Below are 16,412 nucleotides of genomic sequence, written 5' to 3'. Positions count from 1 at the left end.
CACCTTGTATTTTCTTTATTCACTGTCCCATAGATAAGAAATGTGGAAACAAATCAGTGTCTAGATAACATGGCTAGAAAAGAGAATGAAAAAGTTGGAATTTTTAACTGTCACGGTATGGGAGGTAACCAGGTGAGTATTTTAGTAAAGCTTTAAAAGGAATAATTTTGGGGGCACCTGGATGGTTCAGTTGGTTAAGCGTCTGACTTCAGCTCAGGCCATATTCTCATGGTCTGTGAGTTTGAGCCCCGTGTCAGGCTCAGAGCCTGGTGCCTGCTTCAGATTCTGTGTTTCCCTCTCTCTCTGCCCCTGTCTCCCTCATGCTCTCTGTCTCTGAAAAATGAATAAATGTTAGAAATAAATAAAAGGAATAATTTTTGGATTTGTTTGAATCTTTTATCTCATGATGTCATTCAGGAAATATTTTCCTACCTATGAAGAGACAATTCTAAAAACCTCTAGGAGAAGGGAGCCTTCAGTCTAATGATTGTTTTTAAATGAAACATTTATAAAAGGCCCCTTGTGAGAACCGTATTTACATTGCTTTGCGTGAGATTTATTTTGCCCTTTATAGTCGAACAGCTTTTGATAGCCCTTGACAATACACTCAGTGTATACAGAGAGCTCACGGTCATTTTTTCTTTCCTGTATGTAAAATTTGTGGTAGCTTTTTCAGAATCATTTATTCTCCTAATACTACGTTAATAAAGTTCAGAAATCAAATATCTTGAGATACTTGTTTTTTTTCTCTGCCAAATTACTGGCTAGTTTCTTTTATTGTTAAAGCTTATATGTGTGCATTTTTGTTTTTCAGGTTTTCTCTTATACTGCCAACAAAGAAATTAGAACAGATGACCTTTGCTTGGATGTCTCCAAACTTAATGGCCCAGTCACAATGCTCAAATGCCACCACCTAAAAGGCAACCAGCTTTGGGAGTATGACCCAGTGGTAAGTTTTCCACTTGCATAGAGGAATGAAATTATGTGTGTTTTGAAGCTAAAAAAATTCTTTATGGCAAAAAGAATGAATTCTTGTAAAGTTTGAAGATGGATCAAATTGTTCTTACATCTAAAAACCTACAGGTGGGAAAAACAAACATGTTTTAATCTCCCCAATAATTAATCTTGCCCCCCATTTCTTGGGTCCTTGTTGCCACTATAGCCAGTCTTCTGTGTGTATGTCCTCAAGCTCTGTAGTCGTCTAGTGTGGGGGAAATGGAGACGTGAGTAGGCTGTTTAAATTAGTGAATTAAACACTTAGGTAAAAGGTGAGCTTTAAATAATTAAATTCTCTGGCTCATAATGATTTTTCTGTGACATATGTAACAAAGCTTTTACCTTTGCTTTCCTCTGGAACCTCTTCCTGTCACCACACGCTGTGTGCTGTCCTCACACACGGGTGCAGAAAAGATCACTCAGAGCACCCCCAGTAAGCCTCCGGCGCTTTGCATCTGGCTAACCTGCTTGTGCTTTTGCTTTAAGGTTCTGGAACCAGCACTGGAATCTTCAGTAGGTCTTTCTCTGGTTCTTTTTCTTCTGCACAAGCACTGATTTTCTTTTTTTCTCTTAGGAAAGACTTTTGCTCCTACCTTACTTTCTACATACCATCATGTGTTACATGTATTAACAGCAAGCGAGGGGCTGGCTGACAGTCCTGCCTCTGGTTCTCCAACCGTGGCTCTAGCCTCGGCCTGACACTATGGAAATAGCTCCTGGCTGCAAAGCCAGGAGCATTCCTGTCTTTTTCTTAACTTCTTTATTAGCATCATGACTTTATTAGCAGTTAAGACTTTGGCTGTCTTTTCTCCCTATACCAGGTCATATGCAAACCCTGGTCTCCTTTAATCATCAACTCTCCTCTTCCTGGAACATACCCTGTACTTTCACACTTCATTTCACAGACTCTGCTGTGTCTTATGGGCTAGAACTTCATCCCATAGTGACCATCTGCAAGGGAGGCTGGTTAAACAGGCGTTGGTTTTCCAGTCTCTAAGGTGTGATGGGGACAGGAAGTGGATGTTCGGAGCCTGTGTATGATCTACGCAATCTGCCACACCTGTTGTTCCAAAAGTAAAATGTGTGCTTAGAAGTTTAAGGAGCCAAAGTAGGTTTAAGGTATTTAGAAAGAATCAGTTGTGAATGTAGTTTTAAAACTTCTGGAGCCCTTTGCATGGTGTCTTCTCTGAGGTAAAATTTTAGTTTTGCAGGCTGGGTTCTATCAGATAAAGTTAGTTCAGTATTCACAAGACAAAGTTCAGTGTTCACAGTGTTTATTAGGGAGCACCCTTTGGATCGACGCCTGTGAAAAGGACAAAGCAGAATTGGGCAAAGGGAGGAGTCACGCTACGATGCAGGTCCCACAGCTTGAGCCAACTGCATGGGGAGCTCCGGAACAGCCTGTCGGCGGTGTCCTGCCTCCATCAGTCTCAACCACAGCAATCTGGAAAAATAAAATATTCATGTCAGCGATTTATAATGTAAACCTAAAATCATGAAACCAAAGGCTCCAAAGGAACCATAGAAATAAAACCCAGGACCTTGTTTTATACACGTAGAGACACTGAAGCCCAGAATGGAACTTGCCCCAGGGTCACAGAGCAGGTAAAATGATGGAACCGGGTCTCAGACAGGCCTGGCACTCTTGATCCAGGATTCTTTGCATAATACCATAGGTCTTTGATTAGATTTATATATTCTTACATCTTAGAGTCTTATTTATATTCTATATCACATTCCATTTATGACACCAGACGCTTCTGCTTTGATGCATGGCTCTGTCCTTTCGAAATGCAGATTTTGACCTAGTTACACTAGAGATTAGGGGCAGGAGCCAGCAAATTACCTTTCCTAGGTTGCAAGTAGACTCTGCAATGATAATTATAGCTTTTATTCTCTGCTTAAAAGGTTACAGTTAGTTATCTGTCACCTGTTTATCTAGTTGCCTTAATTAAGCTTTTTCTGGCGTGCCGGGGTGGCTCAGTTGGTTGAGGGTCTGACTTCGGCTCAGGTCATGATCTCACAGTTCGTGGGTTTGAGCCCCGTGTCGGGCTCTGTGCTGATAGCTCAGAGCCTGGAGCCTGCTTCGGATTCTGTGTCTCCCTCTCTCTGCCCCTTCCCTGCTCATGCTCTATCTCTGTCTCTCAAAGGTGAATAAACGTTAAAAAAACAAAAAAACAAAAAACTACTCTCCTGTGTGGAGAGTAGTCAGTGCTGACTGGGTCCTCTCTTGAACACAGTGATGACAGTCCCTGAAAATGAAATGTTCCAGATAAAAGAATTACATTAGAGGGATGAGTAAGAGTCCGATAAATGTGTCAGTAAACATATTTCACACTTTCTTACAGTTGTATACATTTACAGGATAATGGTTAACTCACGTTCCTACACAGCTGTTGGCTGTGTGACCATGCTGGTGACCAGCGTGCAGTAACAGACACATAAACTGACCTAGGCTAATCACTCTGATAACTCTGTCCTGACATTTTGAAATTATTCTAAATATCAACATGACAGTATTGAGTCTGGAGTACAAATGAGTACATAGAAAGTTACATAGCACCATCTGTCACCCATTTATTAATGGCTGCTTTAAGATGATCTCTTAAGATTTTGAGTCTTCAAAAGGACCTGAATTTTAAGGACATGAGGTTTGGAATCATAGAATTAATTTGAACAGCCTTATCACAGGGAAATGAAGCAATTTTGAAATAGCTTTTGAAAATAGGTTGAGGATCCTAAATTAGGAACCACTAATCTGATCTTTTTTCTTTTTTTTTTTTTTTTTTAAGGAAGCTGAAGCACACAAAGTGAAATTTCTCAGAGCTTGTGCAGAATTGGGAGTAGCTAGCATTGTGGTCATGTTCGTTTAAATTCATTGTAGCCCACTGCACCCCAGTGCCTTTCTCCCTCCCACATAGATCTTAAGGTGGTCTTAACGTAGACACCTTTTCTACGGGGCAGTTTAATACTCGTCAGAAATGATGGCTGAGATATTTGAGTTTTTTTCTGTCACGTTCATGTTAAGATTTCTTTTCTGTCTCTTGCAGAAATTAACCCTGCAGCATGTGAACAGTAATCAGTGCCTGGATAAAGCCACAGAAGAGGACAGCCAGGTGCCCAGCATAAGAGACTGCAATGGAAGCCGGTCCCAGCAGTGGCTTCTTCGAAACGTCACCCTTCCAGAAATATTCTGAGACCAAATTTACAAAAAAGGAAAAAGAAGAAAAAAAAAAATAAGGATTGACTGGGCTACCTCAGCATACATTTCTGCCACATTCTTAAGTAGCAAAAAAGGAAAAGTGCTTTCCTCCTGTGGGGATGTAAGGTTTATCAGCCATTGAAACTTAGACTCTTCTCGCTTTTCACTAGCTGTGAACCAGCCTTCTTGTCCAAGGACGTGAAACTACAGAGTAGCAAGACCGCGCACACTGATGTTTACACGATGGAAAGAGTCTTTCATCAAGAATCATTGTAAAGAATATTCAGGCAGTGAAGCAGTCAACAAACGTGCTTTCCGGGGAGCTGCACCTTTCATGGTTTGCTTGCACATCAGTAACTTTCACTGAATGTGCTGTCCTAATGAAGAGATTTCTAAGATTTTTTTTCTGATTAGGACTGGTAACCAGTATATTAAATATTGATAGAAAAATAAGTGAAAAAGAACTGGAACCAGTTTCAGAATCATGAAAACAACATTTTTACAATTTAAGAAGAAAATATATTAAACAGGGTTTAAAGGAAATTAAAACAGAACTATGAGAAGTACAATTTGTTATAGTATAGTATCAAATTTCTATATAGATTTTATACCTCAGTGGGGAAAAATAACGGATTCCAGTGACATTTTGTTTTCATCTGTGATAGTCATGGATGCTTTTTTTCCTTGGGGTGCTGAAATTGAGCTAAAAAAAAATGGCTCTTTGAACGTAGTTTTAATTGCTTTCTTCAATTTTGTTTTATTTGGTTTATGGGCTGTTTAAATTGTAATTTTTAATTGCCTTCAAAGAATGAAGATTTAACAATGTCTGGTCTCACTGAACAGGTTAGATCTCTCAGTTGCTCTTGGGTCAACTGGCTATTGACTTTCACACACACAAAATTTCCTATTAGAGTTTGAACTTCTTAACTTGATTCAGCTGATTATGCTTAATACCCAAGATTCATACTACTGTACTACAGATTTGTTTTCACAGCAATAAATCTTCAGTTCTTTATGATTCCACTCAACAAAAGGCCTGCAGAAGTGATTATTTGGGTATTTGGAGAGGATCCATTTGATGATTTTTTGGAAAACTTTTTTCACTCCATACTCAGACGTGTTTTATTGTCAGGTGCATATTTAGATTAGATTCTTGTAATGGTGATCTTTTTTTTTTTTAATTTGAAAATGTTTGACTTTTTTTTTAATGAGTTAACCAAAGAAGTGCAGCTACTCTTATATATTAGTCCTGCATTTCTTCCCTAAATTCTATTTAGATTAAATCAGTTTTTTCCTCTAATTTTTAATACCACAGTATAACTTCAGAATCGATTAAAAGTTGAGTATAACAATTAGTGTTTTAATTTCATAGAAGATCTCATTGTGACATCTTTCCTGATATGTAAAGCAGTCCATTGGCAAAAGTGCTTGTATTTTCTTATTTGTAAGAATATATTTAGTGATATTCTTTTCTTTGATTATCAAAGACTCTCACTGCAGGCAGTGCTAGTTCTTGTGCCTAAGAATGTTTCTGAAAGTTGCATCACTAATGGCTACTTGCCAAGTTGAGTGTATAGAAAGTTTCTCATCTCCTATTCAGGTTAATCAGCATCAAACACATATGGATGGTTTAGAGTGAGACTGTAGTACAGAATGCATACATTTTGTCCCCAGGAAATTTGCAGTGAAGCAGGTGCTGGATGGGTTGTTTTTGTTTTGTGTGTGTGTGTGTGTGTGTATGTGTGTGTGTGTTTTTCCTACTCCATGAGCTCTGTTAATTCTGTCTTCAGTAGGCCTAATGTTCGAATAAACCAGATGTCTAATAAATTATTTTCATGCTCAGAATTTCAGGTTTTTGTACTCTAGTATAGCTTGGTCTTATTCCTTATTGTAAGAAAGCTTAAATAGCAATGTGATTCAAGGTTTTGTTTTGTTTTTTAAGAGGGGGATGCGAGTGATTTAATTCATGGGTACTTTTAGAACCTGATAGATAATCCCGTTGCCTTTATTTTTCTAATTAAAGAATTCGTAAATACTTTGAAAATATAAAATATTCCTGAATAGTTGTGCCTTACATTGGTTTTATTTGAAGTTAAAATGGATCCCTATTCATTACAGCTATTTGTAGATCAGGCCGTATGCTAATCACTCTAAGTCAAATTGGGAAGAAAAGAATGAATCAAAAAGAAAGCAAAGGATGAAAAGAGGGGATTATTTGACCAGTGAAGAATTCACCAATGTGACAAGAATAATCTGAATCTTCAAATTTATTCACCTTCTTCCCATCCCAATCCATTTTAATGTCTTTCTGTTCTGATTGGCACCCTGAAAATATAAGTGAAGGGCAGCATGTAGGACATGTCCTCATTTCCCTATTCTACATTTAGCTGAGAAACAGAAGTTCCTCTGTAAAGATCTGGTGCTCTCCCCATCTTTCAAGAAGCACACCAAGAGTAAACTGAACTCAGAATTACATGTTCTTTTAAGGAGAAAGAAAATCAGAAGGTAGGGTTTCTTAAGTGGTAACTGTGAGCAGAGGTATACAAAGAATGAACCATTTTTTTACTCTGGAAAATGAGATGTTTTCAATTATGCAACACTTCTCCCATTGTCTGACTTCCTGAAGATAAAGAATTTGCTTGATCTACCAAAAACTAATAATTTTGCAGGAAATGAGGCAAAACTCTGCTGTATTGACTATACATAGCAACAATTAAAAATTAAAATTTAAAATTACCATCTGTGATCACATCAAATAAGTCAAATATCTAGAATGTTAACAAGAGATATGTAAGACTTCTATCCTGAAAACTACAAAATGTTGCTGAAACTATATAGAACACTGCAATAAATATGTTCATGAATTGAAAGGCTGCATAATATCAAGATCTGTTTCCCACAAATTGATTTACAGAAATCAATTCAAATTTCAGTGAAAAAACAATCCTTCCGCTGAGGCTTTCTTGTAGAAATTTGCAGATATATATGGAAATCCAACAGACCCAGAACAACCAAGATAGTCCTGAAGGAGGGGGCAAATGTTGGAAGACTTAACACTACTCAATTTCATGACTTGCTTTAAAATTACAGTAATTAAGAGAGTGGTACTAGGGTTCAGGACTAATAGATCAGTGGATAGAAGAGAATTGGGAAGCAGACTCGTACATGTATATGGTCATTGGCTTTTCAACAAAAAAACACAAGCAACTCCATGGAGAAACTTTCTGAATATTGATACTTTCACACAATGCACAATGTTTTCAACATGGATCACAGGACCTAAATGTGAAGGACAAAACAATAAATCTTCTAGAAGAAAACAATATCTTCGTGACTCTTGGGATAGGCAAAGATGTCTTAGGACACAAAATAAACTCCATAAAAGAAAACTGATTTGATTTCACCAAAATTACATTCTTCTCATCAAAAAGATAAAGTGAAAAACCATGCTGCAGCCAAGGACAAAATAGTTGCAGTACACATAACAAAGGATTTGTATGCAGAAAAACAACTTTTAAAAGCCACTGCAAAAGCAACACAATATAAAAGTTAATAAGTGACTTGAATACACACTGCACAGAAGCTATCCAAATGCGCAATTAGCATAGGGAAGGGTGTTCAGCATCAGCCATGAGAGAAGGAAGAATGCAACCACCAGGAAATAACTGTTGCACACTTGCCCAGAGGGTGAGAAGGTGTAGAAACTGGCAAAAGTATAAGTATGATCACCTGAGGAAACAGCTTCCCAGTTTCTTATAAATGTAAATGTATGCCTACTCTGATTTCACTTCTAGAGATAAAACCCAAGAGAAATGAGGGGATATGCCCACATTAAGATGCATACAAGAATATTCAAAGCAGTTGTAAAATAACCCTCAAACTAGAAACTACACCAATACCAATCAGCATGATAATGGATAATCAAATAGTTATTGAAATACTAGTCTACAATTTTAAAAAAAGGAATTACTGATACAATAGGGATAAATAGAAAAAGTATTGAACAAAGAATGCTAGACATACTACTTTTATATGAAGCTCAAGAATAGGCCAAATAAACCTAAGGTGCTTACCTTTGGGTGAGTATAGACTTGGAAGTGGCATGAGAAGACTTTCTGGAATGATGGAAGTAGTCTATAAATTGATTTAGATGATGCAAATTATTTAGATAATTTAAAGTTTTACTGAGCTATATACTTAGGATATATGCATTCTGCCATCTGTATACCTCAATAAAGTGCTGGGGGGAAATAAAATACCCTGCTGGTATCAGAGTTTTCTAAATAGCCTTCCACTGCTACACAATACCCAAAGACTGGCTAAATTGCAACAAACATATTCAACTGAACTCACAAGAAAATATGGGAAAACCCTACGGTCCGGTGAGGCAGGGGGAAAGATAAGTACACAAGTCACAGAGGTAATGGTTAAACGTGAAAGCCTTTCCTCTCCTAAAAACAAAATAGAATAACCAGGGCTTGGGGAATGATAGTTCCTAGGCCTTGGCCCTGAACAAAGCTGGGGAATTAAACTAAAGATCCCTACATAAAATTGGAAAATTCAGAGAGCTCTATAAGTAAAAGGATGCATAAAGAAGTCTGCCTTGTAAAGGAAACCAAAGGGTAAAATCTGACAGACTCTGCCCTTTTTCTAGGTAGTAAATGGTGGCAAGGATGATGCCACCACTGTGATCATAAGGCCTAGTTTTTAGATTTTGTTTTCAAGTAATCTCTACACCCAACATGGGGCTTGAACTCAACCCCAAGATCAAGAGCGGCACGCTCCACCAACTGAACCAGCCAGGCACCCCAAGGCCTGCTTTTAAATAGATCAAGAGTTTAAAACCACAGTTACAAAGTCTGCAGATCAAGAAAATAGAGTGAATCTAGATTTATGGCACTTGCTGGAAACAGTGAGAATACAGTATTTCTTTGGGTGGGGGGAGGGGGGGGAACATTAATCCAGGCCCCTATATGCTCACAAGTTAATTATGAAATTATTAAAAAGAGAAAATGAGCCACCAAGGTATTACCAAAACAAAGTTCTGGCAAAGTGATGAAAGCTTGTGTCAGATTAAACCTGCCAATAAATTAATAGTCCTGGACAATAATTTTTTAAACGTTTTAAAGCCTTGGGAAATGAACAAAGGACACAAAATGTAGAGGATTCAACCCTTATTAAAAAGGACCTTCTATATAAGGTAACATATGTATGTCTTTTCCCCAAAGAACATTTCCAATGTACACAACACACTAGAGGTAGTGGTCATACAGATAGAAATTGTTGTCTTAGACCGTATTTATGAGCAGAGTGGCTGGAGATTGGAGAATATCTAAAAAAGGGAGTCACAGAGGAGCCCCCAAATCTGCATATGAATTTCCTCAACTGCTGGTATGATTTGAATGTGCGCAGCATGAGACTCCAAGAAGTCCACAGAAAAAACTTCCCATTTGGAGGGGCTTGATCAACACTTTAGACTTTATGAGCATACCTTTGGAGATTCTGCAGGCTCAATTCCAGACTACTGCAATAAAGCAAATATCACAATAAAACAAGTCAAATCAATTTTTTTTTGGCTTCCCAGTACATATAAAGGTAATGTGTACACCATATTGTAATCTGTTGTGTGATAGCATTTCATCTAAAAACATGAACCATGTACATTCATAATTTAAAAATATTGCTAAAAAATGCTAAACCATTCTCTGAACTTTGAGTAAGTTGTGATCACTGATCACAGATCACCATAACAAATATAATAAAAATGAAAAAGTTTGGAATATTGTAACCATTACCAAAAAGTGACACACAGACATGAAGTGAGCAAATGCCACTTGAAAAATGGTGCCAGTAGAGGTGCTCAATGGGTTGCCACAAACCTTCAATTTGTAGAAAACACAGTGTCCATGAAACAATAAAATGAAGTTCAATAAAACAAAGTATGCCTATGTATTGAAACCCAAGGCCCTGTGTAGGAATAAAGACCATTTCTTAAGGACTTGGGGCTATTCCTAGGGCCAAGGACAAAATGCAGAAAGACCATACCTAACAAAATATAAAACCAGGCCTCTGCAACATCAAGTTGATCTGCCAACAATCTGCTAACTTGGATAAACAGTCTTCAGAGGAAAAGGACATAATACAGAAGTGTTTGGTGCACCAATCACAATGTTGAGTTGTCCAGTATAGAATGAAAAGTAATGAGGAAACAAGAAAGTAGATTTTTTTAAATAGTCAACAAAAAGACTCACTGATGACCTAGATGATGGAATTAGCAGATAAGTTCATCAATAAAAGTGGGGTTTCTTTTTTTTTTTTTAATTTTTTTTTTCAACGTTTTTTATTTATTTTGGGGACAGAGAGAGACAGAGCATGAACGGGGGAGGGGCAGAGAGAGAGGGAGACACAGAATCGGAAACAGGCTCCAGGCTCCGAGCCATCAGCCCAGAGCCTGACGCGGGGCTCGAACTCACGGACCGCGAGATCGTGACCTGGCTGAAGTCGGACGCTTAACCGACTGCGCCACCCAGGCGCCCCAAAAGTGGGGTTTCTTTTAAGATAAAAAACTGATATCATCAAAATGTGGAAAATTTCAGAAGAAATTTAGAAACTGGACAGGAGAAAAGAATCCTAAAATTGAATAATATTTAAAAAATCAATTTAATGTGACACATTAGGAAAAAAGATCAGTGAACTTGAACACAAGTCAATAAAGAATTTCCAAACTAGGGGCACCTCGGTGGCTCAGTCAGTTAAGCGTTCGACTTCAGCTCAGGTCATGATCTTGTAGTTGGTGGGTTTGAGCCCCACATCGGGCTCTGTGCTGATAGCTCAGAGCCTGGAGCCTGCTTCAGATTCTGTGTCTCCCTCTCTCTGTCCCTCCCTCACTCGCACTCTGTGTCTCTCTCTCTCAAAAATAAACATTAAAAAAAATTTTCCAAACTAAACCACAGATGGAGAAAAAGATTGAGGGAGGGAAAAACAGCCTTGAGGATAAAATACATGCATTTGAGACCTAAAAAGAGCGAAAACAACAAAAACTCTGAGAAATAATTTGTTTCATGCCCCCCTCCTCCCTTCCATGATTACTGCCAATCTCACTGCAAATTCTGCCTTTGTCTACACATGGCATTATACTTTCTGTGTCTCTGTGTTTCTCCTTTTTATAAGGATACCAGTTATATTGGATTTGGGACTAACTCTAATTCAGTATGTCCTCCTCTTTCCTAACTACATCTGCAAAAACACCGTTATGGGTTGAATTACATCACCCAACAAAGATATGATAAAGCCCTAACCCTGAGTACCTCAGAATGTGACTTTATTTAGAAATAGGGTTTTTTACAGAAGTAATCAAGTTATCAGGAAATCATAAGGGTGAGCCCCAATCCAATATGATTGATGTCCTTATAAAAAGGGGAAATTTGGACACAGAGAGACAGAAAAAATGGTGAGAAGACATGGGTAGAACCATCTATACGTCAAGGAATATCTGAAGCTACCAGAAGCTAGGAGATAGGCATACAACAGATTATCCCTCAGCCCTTAGAAGCAATCTTCCCTGCCAAAACCCAGATTCTGGACTTTGGGCCTCCAGAACTCAAGAACAGTAAAGTTCTGTTTAAGCAACTCAATGTGTGGCACTGTGTTATGGCAGCCTCAGGAAAATAATAGACTCTATTTCAAATGAAGTCCTATTTTGAAGTATTTCTGAGTAGACATGAATTTGGGGGAAACACTATCCAAACCAGTGCATCCACTTAACCATTTAAAGAAGAATTAACACCAGTCCTTTACAAACTCTTTCACAAAAGAAGAGGAATATCTCAATTCATTCTATGGTGCCAGTACCAAAGCCAAAGATAGCACAAGAAAAAAAATAAAGATGAATATCCCTGATTATTATAGATGCAAATATCTTTGACAAAATACTAGTAAACCAATTCCAGAAGTATATTAAAATAATTACAAAACATGATAAAGTTGGATTTATCTAGGAATGCAAGGTTGGTTCAACATATAAAACTCCATGTAATACACTATATTATTTGAATAAAGAACTGCATGATCATTTCAACAGATGCAATAAAGGGATTTAGACAAAACCCAACATGCTTTCCTGACTAAGCAAACTCAATAGAATGGAACTTCCTCAATTCAATAAAGGGTCTCTATGAAAAATCCGTATCTATCATCATATTTAATAAGGAAAGACTGAATGCTTTTCCCTTAAGATCAGGAAGATAACAAGGATGTCCACTCTTGCTGTGTATATTCAGCACTGTACTGGAGGCTCTGGCCAGGGCAACTTTGAGGCAACAAAAGGCATCCACATAGAAAAAGAAGAAATGAAACTATCTCTATTTGCAGATGACATCATTTCATATATTAAAAAATTCTAGGAAGTCCATCAAAAATTATTAGAGGGACGCCTAGGTGGATAAATCGGTTAAGTGTCCAACTTTGGCTCATGATCTTGTGGTTGGTGAGTTCGAGCCCTACGTGGGGCTCTGTGCTGACAGCTCAGAGCCTGGAGCCTGCTTCAGATTCTGTGTCTCCCTCTCTCTCTGTCCCTCCCCTGCTCATGCTCTGTCTCTCAAAAATGAAAAAACATTTTAAAAAATTATTAGAATAAATGAATTCAGCAAGGTTGTAGAATACAATATCAATACAGAAAAATCAGTTGTATTTCTGTACACCAGCATAAATAGTTCAAAAATAAAATTAAGAAAACATTTAAGGGTTGCTTGAATGGCTCAGTTAAGTGTCTAACGCTTGATTTCTGCTCAAGTTATGATCTCATGGTTCATGAGATCAAGCCCTACATTCTGTGCTATCAGCTCAGAGCCTGTTTCAGATTCTCTCTCTCCCCTTCTCTCTCTCTCAAGATAAACAAACATTTTTAAAAAGAAAACATTTAAAATAGTGTCAAAAAGAATAAAATACTTAGCAACAAATTTGGCAAAAAAGTACAAGACATATGCATTGAAAACTAAAACACATCACTGAAAGAAATTTTAAAAGATCTAAATAAACAGCACAAGTTCATGAATCAAAGTAATATTGTTAAGATGGTAATTTCTCCCAAATTGAGCTACAATTTCAATGTAATGCCTACCAAAATCCCAAGTGTCTTTTTGCAGATATTGACAAACTGATCCTAAAATCCATATGGAAATTCAAGGCGCCCAGAATAGCCAAAACAATCTTGAAAAAGAAGAAAAAAGTTGGAGTACTCAAGCTTCCCAATTTCTTACTACAAGGCTGTAGTTTTCAAGATAGTGTGGTACTGGAGTAAGTATAGACCCACAGATCAATAGAATTGAGAGTCCAGAAATAACCCCTATACTTATTCAACAAAAGTGTGAAGAAAATTTAACAGAATACCAATAAATGGTGGTGGGACAACTGGATACCTACATGTAAAAGAAAGGAGACCCCCTATATCATATCACACACAAAAATTAACTCGAAATGGATCAAACATGTAAATATAAGAGCTAAAACCGTACCACTGTTAGAAGGAAACATATCCGCCATCTTCATGACGTGATCATTGGGCAATAATCTCTTAGATATAAAACCGAAAGTAACAGCAAAGGTAGAAAAGCAAATATATAAGTAGAACTTGGTCTATTTGTAGACCAAATATATTTATATTATATTTAGACCAAATCTAAAAGATTTGGAGTCCGTTCAAGACAGCAATGTAGGAAGATCCTGAACTCACCCATCTCTCCAGATCTCACCAGATCTATAGGTGCAAATCTTGTGGGAAAAAAAGCCTAAAAACTAGTGGAGAAATGCCTTCACATCAGGCAAATGAAGAAACACACACACACACACAATGAAGATGGTAGGAAAGGCTGAGACACAATCTTGCCATAAACCCCATGCCCAGCATTATGACCCACAAATGGGAGTGAGTCAGAGCTTCTCCCTGAGGAACAATGGTTTTGTACCCCACACTGGGAACCCCAATTTTTAATACTGGCACCTGAGATACAACCCCAAAACATCTAGCTTTGGAAACCATTGGGGTTCATGCCCATGAGACCCATGGGGCTGTGGTGAACTAAGAAATGGGTCTTGGGGCGCCTGGGTGGCGCAGTCGGTTAAGCGTCCGACTTCAGCCAGGTCACGATCTCGCGGTCCGGGAGTTCGAGCCCCGCGTCAGGCTCTGGGCTGATGGCTCGGAGCCTGGAGCCTGTTTCCGATTCTGTGTCTCCCTCTCTCTCTGCCCCTCCCCCGTTCATGCTCTGTCTCTCTCTGTCCCAAAATAAATAAAAAACGTTGAAAAAAAAATTAAAAAAAAAAAAAAAGAAATGGGTCTTAAAATGCCTTTATGTGGACTCACTCACCCCACAACCTAGAACAGAAGTAGTGTTTTGAAAGGAACCTGATTTTAAGATAATGTGATGCCTCTAGCTTTGTTCTTCTTTCTCAAAATTGCTTTAGCTATTCAGAGTCTTTTCATGGTTCCATACAAATTTTAGGATTATTCTATTTCTGAGAAAAATGGCATTGGAATTTTGATAGGGCATAGAATATTTTAATGCTTTGGGTTATATGGGCATTTTAACAATATTAATTCTTCCAGCCCATGAGCATGGAATATCTTTCCACTTATGCATGTCTTCACTTTCTTTCATCCATATCTCATAGTTTTCAGTATACAAGTCTTTCACCTAAATTTAAGTGTCAATGTGAGGGGCAGGTGCCTGCTAGGATACTCCTTGGGGGACAGAAGCTGGTGGATGCCATCTTTGCACTCTTCCCCTCTGCCATGTTAAAGCTGGTGTGCACTGTCTTTTTTTTTTCCAGGTGGAAGCCATCTTTGCACTCCCCTCTGCCTTGCTCTAGACAGTAGGTACCATCTTCATGCTCTCCACCTGCTGCACTCCAGAGCATCAGTATCGCTTAGAGGGGAGCTCCTACATGCACCAGTTTTTATGAATGGTGATCTGATTTTTGTAGCTGCCACCCATGGAATGCCCCTTGACTGCCTAGCTGGTGGCCAGGGGAGCTTGTGTTCCTGGGTCCCACAGGACTGTAACAATTGGAGAGACAGTTATTGGCCAACTACCATCCTGAAGGCACTGCACAGACAACCTATTGAATCACACCCACAGTCTTTCTGTAAAAGAGGCCTATGTGCTTGTATTGGAGCACATAGATTAGAGGGGCAGATTTGAGGGGCAGGCTTCTGCTTTGGAACACATCTAGGAGATACATAGGTGACAGGGAATGCAGGCTGGGGAATACTATCTTTTAGCTCTCCCTCTGCTTCACTACCGTTGACTTTTACTTCTCAGAAAGGAGCTTATACACTCATATGGAGCCCTGATTTTTGTGGGACATCTCCAGATGGCATGGCTCTAATGGTCAGCAGGGATTAAGCTTGCAGTCCCACAGGATTGTATATATCTGCATTTTAAAAGCTGCTGCTGAGGGTTCTGGCTTCCAAGCAGCCTAAATTTGGGTGGTGACAGATACCCTCCCATTTGGGACATTAACAGGTCTTAGTAGATCCTCAAACACTGGGAACTATTAAAAATAAAATAGGCTTCTTGGACAATCACAGGTTTGACAGGCAACCAAGAGCAAAAACAGGGTTGAATGGTAAGTTTCATCTCCTACACAAGACTAATTCTCCAAGGCGAGGAGAGGTGGCTTATTCACTTAATTCAAAGAAACCAACAGACAGTCTAACAAAATGAGGAGACAGAGAAATACGTTTCAAACAAAGAACAAGACAAAACCTCAGATAAAGTACTAAATGAAATGAAGATAAGCAATCTACCTGATAAAGAGTCCAAAGTAATGGTCACAAAGATGCTTACTGAACTCAGGAGAAGAATGGAAGATGGTACCATGATCAAGTGGGATCTATCCCAGTGATGCAAGGATGATTAAGCATCTATAAATCAATCAATGTGACACACCAAATTAATAAAATGAACATATTATGACCTTAATAGATGCAGAAGAGCAGGTGACAATATTCAACAGCCATTTCTGATAAAAATCACATCAAAATCTCAACAAAGTGGATATAGAGAGAACATACCTCAACAAAAAGCTAACATCATACTCAATGGTGAAAAGCTAAAAGCTTTTCCTCTAAGATGAGGAGCAAGATAAAATACCTAGAAATAAATTCAACAAGGAGGTGAAAGTCTTGTATACTGAAAACTATGAGATATGGATGAAA

The 16,412-nt window shown here is 38.3% G+C and overlaps 1 protein-coding gene and 1 long non-coding RNA gene across 2 annotated transcripts in view; one reads left to right on the top strand and one right to left on the bottom strand.

Annotated features, from left to right (window-relative positions):
• The window catches only part of GALNT1 (polypeptide N-acetylgalactosaminyltransferase 1), an 80,089-nt gene extending 73,828 nt beyond the window's left edge, over positions 1–6,261 (top strand). Inside the window, exons 10-12 of the mRNA XM_047087090.1 lie at positions 34–132; positions 815–949; positions 4,047–6,261. Of these exons, the coding sequence (XP_046943046.1) occupies positions 34–132; positions 815–949; positions 4,047–4,193 (381 nt within the window). The 3' untranslated portion in view covers positions 4,194–6,261. The remainder of the gene's footprint in view (positions 1–33; positions 133–814; positions 950–4,046) is intronic.
• Positions 2,254–16,412, bottom strand: part of LOC124517654 (uncharacterized) — a 39,558-nt gene continuing 25,399 nt past the window's right edge. Inside the window, exon 2 of the long non-coding RNA XR_006963521.1 lies at positions 2,254–2,440. This is a non-coding gene — a long non-coding RNA (uncharacterized LOC124517654). The remainder of the gene's footprint in view (positions 2,441–16,412) is intronic.

The sequence above is a fragment of the Lynx rufus genome, unplaced genomic scaffold (genome assembly GCF_022079265.1).
Source record: "Lynx rufus isolate CCGP_SWC_20201006 ecotype Redwood Valley unplaced genomic scaffold, mLynRuf1.p SCAF_22, whole genome shotgun sequence".
Classification (NCBI taxonomy): Eukaryota; Metazoa; Chordata; class Mammalia; order Carnivora; family Felidae; genus Lynx; species Lynx rufus.
The sequence above is the reverse complement of the archived record's forward strand: the minus strand, read 5'-3'. Positions and strand labels throughout refer to the sequence as shown.